This window comes from Girardinichthys multiradiatus, chromosome 12 (genome assembly GCF_021462225.1).
Source record: "Girardinichthys multiradiatus isolate DD_20200921_A chromosome 12, DD_fGirMul_XY1, whole genome shotgun sequence".
NCBI classification, from domain to species: domain Eukaryota; kingdom Metazoa; phylum Chordata; class Actinopteri; order Cyprinodontiformes; family Goodeidae; genus Girardinichthys; species Girardinichthys multiradiatus.
The window spans coordinates 48177478-48190009 of NC_061805.1; the positions used below are offsets into that span (position 1 = coordinate 48177478).

The 12532-nt window shown below is 39.1% G+C and overlaps 1 protein-coding gene across 1 annotated transcript; it reads right to left on the minus strand.

Annotated features, from left to right (window-relative positions):
- bmp3 (bone morphogenetic protein 3) lies at positions 1–12196 on the minus strand. The gene is made up of 3 exons (XM_047380414.1): positions 11625–12196; positions 8482–9401; positions 1–3169 (listed from the first exon to the last, which is right to left on the minus strand). The coding sequence occupies exons 1-3, from the start codon at positions 11899–11901 to the stop codon at positions 2978–2980; spliced, it is 1389 nt and encodes a 462-aa protein (XP_047236370.1). The 5' UTR covers positions 11902–12196; the 3' UTR covers positions 1–2977.
- Between the last annotated feature and the right edge of the window lie 336 nt (positions 12197–12532).

The window sequence follows — 12532 nt, forward strand, 5'->3', positions numbered from 1 at the left end:
AAGGAGGAAAAAAATGTTTTTTTATTTTGAAATTCGTCAGTTTCCAAAAAAAAAAAAAAAAACATTGAAAGATGTAAATCTTGCATAATTTTATCCATTTCTTTGAATGCTTTGGAAGAAGAGTCGGAGCTTTGAGCAGGGAGACCTTTTAACAGTTCATCACACTTTTTTCACATCAGTAGTGACATATATGTCCATCAGCGACTAAAACGACCATCAGTGCTCCCCAGCTTAGTTCTCCTTCTCCAAGCCACACCATTACAAGATATGCAACATACAGTAAATAAATATATGCATGGTAAAGTGTTTTCCATATACAAATATATTTTATGAAGCTTATTGTACAGGCATTTATTTTTTATCTAACATTTACAAGATAGTTTGAGCAGTAAGGATGAATAAGCTTTTTAAAAAACAGATTATATACGGTCCTGTTTTAATTTATGTATTTATGAAGTGCACTCCTGACTGTCAGAGCTGCATAAAGGAGTCTTCAGTCTCATTATGCAGCATGCATTTGATTGCTTCTGTATGCTAAGGAGGCACGCTTTGAAAATGTGTCGGTACAAAAAACAAAGTTAGACCATCTGCAAAATAAACATCTCTGAATATCAAAATTGTGAAATATTAATTCCAAAAATAAAGTCCACTGAGGATAATAGCTATCAAAAGAAGTAATACAGTCACAATTTGTAGGCTAGCTAATTTGTACCACATAAATATCCACAGCTGCTTGTTGCAGTTGTGCTTCATTGTTGAGCGAGGTCTGTTATCTGAATGACGGAGTTGCGCTGAAGCTTTCAAGAGAAGGCTTTAAACAGTGAGATATATACAAAACAATGTACAAGAATGTAAAAAAAAAAAAAAGTTTTCTGCTCTATTAAAGGCTGTCTGCACTTAATAAATATCTGCTTTTTAGCTGTAATCTTATGACCTGTAAACTTCACTTCTGGTTGTTCAATGGTTTCCTGAATCAGAGTACATGTGATCAAACAGCAAACCCCTGAATAATTTATGTCAAAACTTAACTGAATTATCCAACCAGCATCATGAAGTCCACAGACTTCCTTGGTAACTGGGTAAAGTTCATCACTTTTGGTATTATTGAAATAACCTTTTAAAAAGAAGAAAAGAAAAAGCATTAACTCCTCTTATCAAATTCCAACTCGTCATAAACAATTTTGGTGTATTTGTTTTTATTTCCTGCGACTTTAGCCATTTAAAAGTTGTCACCCTTGTGCCATGGGTACCATCACTCACTCTGAAAAGAGAAAAATCAAGGTGATGCTGATCAATTAAAGGCTTCAAGGTAAAATACTTAAGCGAATACATACATACTTGCATAGTTGTTTTTGCAATAACAATCAGCTTAAAGCCTGAATGATATGTAAAGCAAAACTGTTTTAGAGCAGCCCTATATTTTGATAGAATATACATTTTGTTCAGGAAAAAATATGCATTAAGGCACTTTGTAAATGTTATTTTTCATAACAATTATTCTCAATTAGAGAAAAGACAACAGGAACATTTTAGAATACAAAAATAGTTGCATTGCTATGTGTGATTGCAAACAAATATTTTAAGTCTGATATCAGGCTTCTGCAATTATTTATTATAGATTTCTGTGATTTATTTTCCTTATCTAAGAAGGGTTTGGAACATCCCAACAAGAATTAGCTAAATTTAAGGGCCTGGAGTTTTGTTCTAGAGAAGCATTTTTGTTTGATTTGCTGTTTTCCCTTAAAGGGTTAGTTTGAATATTTTTTGTGGGGTTCTGTTCATAAGGTACATGTAGTAAATATCTTGCCTGCAGAGTGTAGTCTTCACTTAGACGAAATAGAGATCAGTAATCTAGCTAACAGCTAGTTAGTAAAAATCTTGAACCAACTCCAGATTCAAAACTGCATACTGGTTTATGCAAATACTGGTTTGTGCACTAAACCACTGCTGCATTTGTATTATAAAGTTGTTTACATAGACATCTAATGGTATTTGGGCTGAAAACATAGTTCATCCACAGTCTATGACACGTCTTTACTGTTGTTACAATTGTATTTGTTTTAAAGGACAGAAGGCCTCTTGTATCTTGGCCTGAACTAGCCATTGACTGGAAAAGCTAATCTTTGTTTCATCAAAATAAAGAGGCTAAGAGAGGAATCTACCGCAGGTAAGATGTTTACTACTCATACAGTGTCAACAGAATCCCCCTTTAAAAAATATGGACAAACCCTTTAAGTTCAGAATCACTTCTTTCATACTGAAGTAAAATATTTTCTGAAATATCAGATCTCTATAAAAATACAGACAAAATGTAGCTTACTCTCCTGCACCAAGTAAAAACAAAAAACTTAGTGGAGCAGTAATCTGAACACAAACGTGTAAATCTATGGTTTATACGTCAAAACTCTGGCTTTGGAACCTAATATAATCCTCTATAGCAGCCAAGCCAGTAATTATACAAAATCCTCTTTTATAGCGAATAACACAGTGATAGTACAGACATAAATACATACACAGAGTAACAAATACCATGCAAGTGCGAGCAGAGGTGACTTTTTATGGATACAGTGGACTTCGTGCTATGAAGGAGAGAATGATGAGTGAACACGTCCCCTCAGCCCTCACCACAGCCATCAGTTCCAGCTGAGATTGGTTTTTCTTAATGATTCATATTTTTCCCTAAGTTTCTGTCTCTTTTATGCCTCATTTCGTGTGATTTGTCCCACCCTGCTGTAACCCAATGCAAGTTAGATGAGAAATACGCAGATAAGGAGTCAGTCAGTGCTGAGTCATGCCAATGTCATCCATTTCTACCCCTCAACTGATCAGTCTCTTCTTCACCTGGAACAGCAGGTGGCACTCTCCTCCAGTGCAAAAGGGAAGCTGTGCTCAGTGGATGTTTGTTTCAGGTTGCAAGATGTTGTTTTTCTTTAGTTGTTTTTGTAATATGAGGTACTGCTGCAGACAGGAAGCTGAACTATCGACAGGCGCAGGAGTCGACAGTCATGTTGGGGTAGACTTTCAGCACTACGTTCTTGTCCTCGTCGAAGAAGAGGATGCTGAGGGAGGACATCTTCTCTGGGACGCAACACGGTTCAGGGATGCCAGGCACGACGCCCACGGCCCGGACGATGCTCTGGATGGTCGCGTGGTTTGAGGGCTTCAGAGCCTGGAGCAAAAAGAAAGAAAATCAAACCTGTAATACTCTGTAGCATTAACCTTAGATGGGCTAACTAGCTAATGGACTAACTCTAACTACAACAAATATCTTACTTTTTTGTGCCATATGACAATGTGTACAATTGTTGCATTGTGATTGCTTGAGGTCACTGTGGTTTGCAGGCATGTGTTTAGATTTTAGTCCCAGCACAGCAATTTAACCAGCGTTGAGGTCTGAACTTTGACTGGGCCATTGTAACACTTTTTTCCATTGTCAGCCACTTGGCTGTAGATCTGCTGCTGTGTTTGGGATCATTGTTTTGCTGATAACCCAGTTTGAAGCAAGCTTCAGCTGTTGGACAGATGGACTCACATTAGACTCTAGAACATTTTGGTGTTCAGAGGAGATTGTGAACGACTCCATGAGTGCAAGATGAACAGGCCTTCTATCTTTAAAGTATACCCCAAATTATCAGGCTCCAAAGTTTGTGTGAGGCGTTAATGATGTTATGCTGTTTATGGTTTTTCTCCAGACATGGTGCTGTGCTCTACTCTCTTCTTTGGTCCCAGCTGTCTATAAGGTCACCTCTCCAAAGGTTCTTGTGGTTCATCCAGGTGCACGTTGTGAAAACTAAGCTGTACTGCCATATTCTTTGTAGAGAGAAGATGTTTTCTCCTTAAATCCTTCCAAGCAAGTTATATTAATTCAGCCTTTTTCAAATTGTGCTGTCACAGAGTTAAATATTCAAAATTATGGATGAAACAAGACTTCCTGCTGAACTTTTTGTTGTTAAAGTGAGGTCTGTTACACCAGATGCTATCCAGTTGCAGTTAGCACGTGATTTTGGTCAAATAAGTCTAAGCCATTACAATGGGCTCTGATATGAAGGTGAGCGTTTTAACCTTTATACACTGTTACATATACACTACCGGTCAAAGGTTTTAGAATGCCTTTATCACATAATGGATCTGTTTATTTTAATGACAATTTAAATAGTAGATTCTCACCAGAGACAACAAACCTGTGAATGAACACACATGGAATTATGTGGTAAACAAAAAGTGTAAAATAATTAAACATTTTTATGTTTTATATTTTTACAAAATAGCCAACATTTGTTCAGTCATAACAGCAAAGGGCGGCTACTTTAAGGATTTTAAAATATAACATATTTAAAGTTATTTTACAATTTTACATACATAATTGCACATGTTGGAGTTTGCATGTTCTCCCCATGCATGCGTGGGTTCTCACCGGGTACTCCAGCTTCCTCTCACAGTCCAAAGACATGCCTGTTAGGTTAATTGGTAACTCTAAATTGCCCTTAGGTGTATGAATGAGTGTGTGCATGGTTGTTTGTGTGTTGCCCTGCGATGGTTTGGCGTCCTGTCCAGGGTGTACCCCGCCTCTCGCCCATAAACTGCTGGAGATAGGCACCAGCTTCCCGGCGACCCACTATGGAATAAGCGGTAGAAAATGACTGACTGACTAATTGCATGTATTCATTTACTGTTTTGATGCCTTCATTGAGAATCTACATACACTGTAAATAGTTATAACCATAAAGAAAACCATTAAATGAGAAAAGGCATTCTAAAACTAGTGTATGTTTGAGTCTATTTTGTACTTTGCTGTTGTGAGACTATAAGTATAAAATGAAGCAGCTGTTGAGCCCTGTTGATTGTGGCCACACTTCGTTTTATAAGCACTGAAGAAGCCTCCTTTTCAATGTTAACCTTGAATAAATAGTTACAAATAATAGTGTGTTAAAAAAAAATACATTTAATTAGACCTTTCTTGAGTTGCGAGATTTTGGCACACCTGTAAGGCTGACGCACAAGCTCCAACCCAGTAGGTGGCAATAACTATCCCAGAGTTTATTCATCAAAAGATCCACAAACGTATTGAGCACTGTGGCACTTCAAGCCTAACAGTACCTCAATGCAAAACTGTTGCTGAAACAATGACACAAGAGCTAACATTAGCTATAACAACCTATAACAGACCAGTTAGCAGGGTTCAGAGACAGGATGATTCTGCATCTAACATGAGCGGTGTAGTCAACCAAAAGATATTTGAATTAAAAAAAAACAGCCTATTGCGTCATATACTGCTATTTAATAGCCTCTAATTAATAGCCACTATTTGAACCTTTAATTAATTAAATAACAAACTACCTTTACGTCATTTATCAGATAACATTTTTGGTTCTCTGTAGAAATAAGAAACGGTGACAAAGTGACAATTTGTTAACGCTGTGAGAATGCTGAGGCTGGCTTACACTAAAGACGCTGAAATTAGCTTCTGCCTAGTTAATTCACATTAGTGGTAAGCTAAGCAACTATTTCACAGTTTTAAGATGAGTTTGGATTGCATTTGATCCTCTGGTTCAGAGTCTAAAACACAAAACTGGACTCTATAATTCTGCATTGAGCAGATGGATTTTAAAAAGCAGTTTTGGTTTTATTAAGCTTTTATTTTATTTGTGAAAACACACAGAAAGGTACAGTAACAATCTGAGTGATTTCTCCGGGTTTCAGAACTACCATATAATAACAAACAAGTATAAAATCCGTCATGACTGGTTAAACCTGGTCTGGTTCGTTTTTCACTGATTATAGATTGTGTAAACACACTTTGTGATTTCTGAGACCTTTACTCTATTTCTTCTAATGGTTTTAAAATATATTGTTAAAATCCAGTCTTGTTCTTATGGACCCAATGATGCAACTTTCCTCTCTTAACTCCTAAGCATTAAGGGTAGACCTTTCTTCCTTCCAACTTTATTAACAGTCGTTATCATAAATGAGCTAATTACACACTGGTTTTATTATTTTAAGATGACATTATTGTGTTTAGCAAGCAGACTGGAAGCCAGCTGAACTATCTGAAATATACTAAAGTTTATAAAATGTCCAGTAGGAGGAGCTCAAACTTGTGTTCCTTGGTATCAAGTTTTGTTTTTACCTGTGCTTGCACGACCATTGAAGAGCCCAAAAGCTGTCTTTAAATGCCTGACAGTTCACACACCTGTTTGCTGCTTCAGGGCTCACTCTTACCTCACATCACAAAAGAAACGACAATAGACATAAAGCAGCTTTTAATAGAAACTATTTTGCAGCTTCTGAAAGTTCAAATTGACAAAGGAGATACAACATCACAGGCTTCTCCGAGTGAGCAGAAAAGCTGCAGAAGAGGGAGGCGGCTGCTTTCAAGGCCCCAGGCCTGACTGCTGGGACTAATTACATCCGACTACAAAGACCAGCAACTCCACACTAATGAATTAAATAGATGGAGCTGGAGCATTCCGGCCATGTTTAAAATACCTGTGATGTTATCTTGTCACCGGGAGCCAACTTTTAACATTGTCTTCTAATTGTTTTTTCACTCTAGTTAAGGTGTAAAAATGTTGCAGAGGTCAGCCACCTGCTGTGAGACCTTTTTATTTAAATCTGCAGTTCAACCAATATTTACTGCATGTTTAGTGCATTAGGACTTTGCTTTGAACCAACCCTTTTTTTATTAAATTACATCGCTATACTGTTGATGTTTATCTTCAAAGGCTTTGTGGTCCCTCTACAAAGTAGAGGAGAAACTGAAGAGGATCCATTGGCAGTGAAACCACTGTGAGCAGTTTATTCTGGCAGTTGAAGATTAATATAATATAAAACAGACACGTTTCAGGCACTTCTGACTTTAATTGTACCAGGGTTAATATAACACAGAGCCCTAACAGCATCGGTTAACGAAGACTGATGGACGTACTGGTTGCCGAACACAGCCGACTCTGTTTACTTAATGTCTGCAGAGAGCTCAGTGTTTGAACGTAAAGCATCTGCTTGTATGTTTTTATTCTTCTGTTACAGTATGTGGCCTCACTAATGGCTCCTGGAGTTCTACAATGTGTGTTTTTGGATCACCTCCTGATACAGACTTACATTAGGAGTAAAAAAGCGCGAAATGCAATCACTGGCCACTTTATTAGGTACACATAATATTATATATTATTAGGTACACCTGTTCGACATTATAGTTGCTAGGAGAAGACTGTGTGGTTTTAATGACAAAAGATAATGGTAACATAACAGATTGGGATGCATAGTTAATAGGTCCAGGAGGAACAACCAGACATCCCTAAGACTGAGAAAGACCAGCTCATTCTGGGGCACCCAAGGCACTCCCAAGCAAAAAAGGAAATTTGGTCTCTCAGGGGGATTCTGTGTCAGTTCCTGGGTCTCCTCCAAGTGGGATGTGATGTAAAAACATCCAAACAGAGGCATTTAATATGCAACCTTACCCTGAACCACCTCATCTGATTTACCTGTACTTACAGGAAGATACTTGAACTACTCAGCATGATGTAGACACTGATCCTCAACCTGGAGGGAGCAATCCACCTTTTTTTCAGTTTAGAAAAAAACATAGCTTTAGATTTGGAGAAGCTGCTTCTTATCACGGCTACTTTACACTCGACTGTGAACCATTCCATTGACTTGAAGATCCCAACAGAACAATATCATCTACAAAAAGCAAAGATGAGATCCTGAGGCTCCACAGTGGTGCAGTTGTTGGGACTGTGTCACTGCAGTAAGAAGGTCCTGGGTTCAAATCCTGGCTGGGGGCTTTCAGCCAACCTACGTCTGCTTTGAGTGTGTGCATGGTTGCTTGTCTCATTTGCCTCAATATTGTCTTTTCCAGGGTGTACCATGTGTAACAATCTAGTCACATAATTGTGAGTTTTGTAATATGATTTAGGTTTTTTTTGTGCTGTTTCTTCAGTATCAATAATGAGCTATGGTAAATACTCTTGCGAAAGCAAGTAGGCAGGTCATTTTTGCAACCATCGAAATATTGTACTATTGTAATTAAATCATTACGGTATAATTGTTTGTCAACATTGAACACAGACACATATATATATATATATATAATTTTATTTTTTTAGCACTAGAGGCCTTTATTTTTTGATAGTAGGCAGACAGGAAGGAGGGGCAAAGAGAGGGGGAGACATTCAGCAAAGGTCGCCGGGTCTGGGACTTGAACCCGGGATGGCCACTTCGAGGACTATAGCCTCTACATGTGGTTGCGCGCTAACCCCTACACCACCAGCGCCGCACCCTGAATACATATATTTAGGAGTTTAAAGTCTCTTTTTGTTTTGCGAAAACTGAATTGTTAGACCAGAATGTGCTGTGCAACCTCGGGTGTCACGAACCAGAGAACAGACACCTAAATCCAAACTTTTCAACTAGAGCTAATTTTTTTTGGTTTCAAGGTTTTATTCATGACAAAAACGAACACAGGAATATTTGTTTTCTCACCTTTGGCATTGGGAACTGGCAGGATCCCGAACAATAGTAGGCATCAAAAGACTTTGGTGATATAATCCATTCACTCCACCCGATGTCTGCAAAGTCCACCTTGAGGTACCTTCGAGCACAATTCCTGGGCTCATTCCACTGCTTCTTTCGTGCCTTTTTGATGGTCTGCTCGTCAAACTGCAGAAGAGGATTCTTGGATCGCTGATTCTTGCGGCTCTTTTTGCGTGGCCGACGGGGCTGCTTGTTTTCTAGAGGCTCGTATGGGCTCGTCTCATCCCATCCTCTAGTCTCATAAGGATACTCGGGTCCAGGAAGCTCATTGTTTTGCAAAGGGAGAAGTACGTTCGCTGACCGCTTATGTCTGGAGTGCAGCTGTTCTTGCTCAGTGTTGTTGCGCTCTCTCAACTTATGGAAACTATGTGAAATGGAACCCTCACCTCCCAATGAGTGGTGTCTCTGGAGAGTGGCTACTACGCTTTCAGGCTCCGAGATGGCAGAGTCGTTGGCATAAACCAGGATGTAGGGCGAACGGTCAGACAGGAGCTTCTTCCACGGCTGAGGACCTTGCGAGGCAATGTCGATCCCGATGAGCAGCTCATCATGGTGTTTGGCCTGATTGACCACGCGAGTAATGTCCCTCCACTGCCACGATATGAAGTCTCTGTAGAGGGTGGACACATTTATCCGAAAGTGTCCCAGACTCCTCATCTTGTTGTCCACAGAAGCAAAGCTCCAGATGACCATATGGATGTGGCTATGTCTCCTGGGACCATGGCGGGCACAGTGTTTGGGTGTTGAGCAGCCCTGGGTGTTGTTCTGAAGGTCTCCGATGTAATAATGAAGAGTTGCTGACAGAACATCCTCGGACTTGGTGAGGGAGGTCAGGTTAAAAACCTGCAGCTGCTTGTTGTTTATTGTGCCTGTGTAAACAGTGAGCAATAATAGTTACACAATGTAAAACTGTTGCACAAACTATGTTATTAATAAATAACTTTAATTGTGTGATTATGTATAATTTCAAGCTTTTGCAGCAACAATAAAAAGAAAACATTTTGCTCTTTGAAAAGTGGCAGTTATAACTAGTCAGTATTAGAGGATCTCCAAAAACTAGTCTGTTGAGCAGAATCAGGCAGTGTTCAGCTTGATCGGCCCTGACATGTGAATGGTCAGTCATACATCTTAAAACCCGATCTTTTTCTGATCATAGAGCACAACCTTTGTAAATGCTACAAGGTCACAATGAAAGCCCTCTTCAACAGGAAAGTTGTTACTGCAGTTGAAAAACTTAGTTACCTAATTTCAGTATCAGTGAAATATTTAAAAATAAAGTCAACACTTAACCAGTGTACTTGCTTTTCACAAGTTCTTTCTGTTTCCAACGTAAAACTGTTACTATCTGAGTTCCAATTTGTTTTGCTGGGCCAGAAGAAAAAGCACTTTCATTAAGAGCTAAAGGCAGGCTCATTTAGACCAACAACAAATTAAAATATCAATGCAAAGCCCAACCTAGTTCAGATTTGATTCTGGTTAAAGATAAAACTTTAAAACACCAGATTTTCAACCTTATCCACCTCTAAAACGATATAAACTAAATATGTTGTTTTCACCTATTATTCAAAGCAGTGCAAAGAAATAAATTCACATCTGTTTACCTCAACTGCATTTCTAAAGGTCATTTGTTGCTTTGCTTAGAAACATTGTCAGAGGTTTTAAAATTACTTGAATTTAAAAATCCAGCTGAAAACAAAGTGTATAATTCTCTATTTTAACCAAACTGGTTTTCTGCCTGTGGAAAATCCCACCACTTCTCACTTATTTTTTAGAACCAGTGAAGAACCACCTGTAGCACTAAAACCACTATGGTGGAAAAAAAAAAACTAAAAATATTCTCCTCCTGCAGCTGGGAGTTGTTACTCGCCTTGTTTTTTTTTTTTTTTTTTGTCTCAGAAAGTGCCATGAGATTACATTTCTTCTAATTTGGCCATCTGTGCAAAACTCCATCGAACTGAATTACTTCTGTTTTTTCAGAACTGTGAACACAGCCAAAACTGTACAGGATATGAGCCAGCTAATACAAAGGACGTACCGTCTGCAACAACATGGATGCTGTTTTGTTTAGAAAATAGTGACCAAGTAAATAATAGTTAAGACACCATTTGTCAGAACCTTTCAAAAGGTAGACATTCACACTTGAATTATTTCTGCCGAGTAGCTTTTAGCTTGAGAATTCCTCCTTTATTCCAAACTGAGATGACTTTCACTGCTATTTACTGCACGTAACATATTGACAACTTTATCTAGACAACATAACCACAAAAAAGCAACCCAAACAAAATGGTATTAGGCATAAACTCAAACGTAAACAAAACTCCACTGTGTTGCCAAAAAGACGGAAAGACCATACAAAAACTCTCACCACGTCTAGTTGACTTTAACTGTAAAAGAGAAAACACGTTACAAATGTGTCACACAGAAACTGAGTGAATTTGCCCTTTTATATGCTGCAACATGCAGCTACCAGACAACAGGAGGCAGTAGGCTACAATCTTACAGCAGCTGATCGCCTTCAGCAGTGCCTGTGTCCAAGTGATAATAACCCAGAGTATGCGCACTGATTTAAAGTGAATGAGATTAACGTTATTCACGAAGGTAGAAGAGAAACAACAACAGAGACCGTCTGCAATGGAAACTCCTGTTCTGCTGCGACACCGACAGGCTTGGCGGTTTCCCGATCCTGGCCCGAGGGGAAAATCTATTTACAGTATCTGAGAGTAAAATGTCAAGATTAGAGGAACAAATGTGACGTTAAACTGTATGAAACAATCTGATTGCAATCTCTGTTTCCGGCAGGAAGAAGGTGTTAACAGGTTGATCATATTTAATGAAGTAGATCAACAGGTGGATTATTGCGTAAAGCTGCAAAAACAAGAAAGAGGACAAAGTTGGACAAATTTTTAAACAAGAACAGGACATTGTATACCATTAAAAAAGGAGAAAATTACGCACAATCTGCGGGCACTTTGCAGTAACGTGCTAAACAGGTTGTCATCAGATCAGCTTTTAAACTTGTGAAGGTAACAAGAAGAAACGAGGGGATCGTTTTTGTGCTTCATGTGAAAATGCGTAAAATCCTGGATACATACCCCAGTGCGCTTTGAAGCTGCGGACTGTGTTGCCGTCCCTGAAGGGATACCCAGCCCGGTTGTACTTGGCGTAAAGCATCTGCATGTGCTCCGTCATTGTATCCTGCAAATGCACGTCCCGATCATTCTTGGCAGCGTACTTTTTATCCACCGAGTGCGTAAAATCCACCTTTAGTCTCTCGGGGAAGCTGTCCGTTTTCAACATCGCGCAGAATCCAACGCACAGATAACTCCATCCATAAAGCAAGACGAGCACGAACCGGGAGTAGAAAGCCATAACTGAGATAAAATCAGAGTATAAGTAGGAACAATAACAGCTATTGACAACCTAACACGTCCAGAAGTGTGCCCTATTTCCAAAAACGCATACCATCAATCGGGGAGTCCAAAATTGTCTATCATCACAATGAAGTGCTTTTGATATATTGTATATTCAACAAAACAACAGTCAGTAGAATAGAAAGGCTCCAGCGCACAGCATAAGGTGTGATAAAACAAACGCGGGAGAGAAAACACTCCTGGTCACAGCTCTGCAGCACCTAACCGTATCCCGTCTCAGCTTTCATTGAAGGTAAAGCATGTTGTGCTTAGTATTATAGGGCTTGAGGGACCAGCTGGGTATTCCTCTCTCTCTCTCTCTCTCTTTCTTTCTCACTCACTCACTCACTCACACACACGCACACGCAGAGAGAGTGAGATCGTTTCCTGGCCAAAATACATTTAAACATACTTTTTAGCCTGGGGACAAATTATCTCGTTATCGAGAGCAGAAGGAAACTTGTGTTATTGGCTAATTTGAGGTGGGAATTAAAAACAAACATATTTCACCAAAGGACATTCCATCGATTTATTGGACCGATTTCATCACCTGAACGGCTGCCACGGAGCAGCCGCTCCGTGCGTAATTT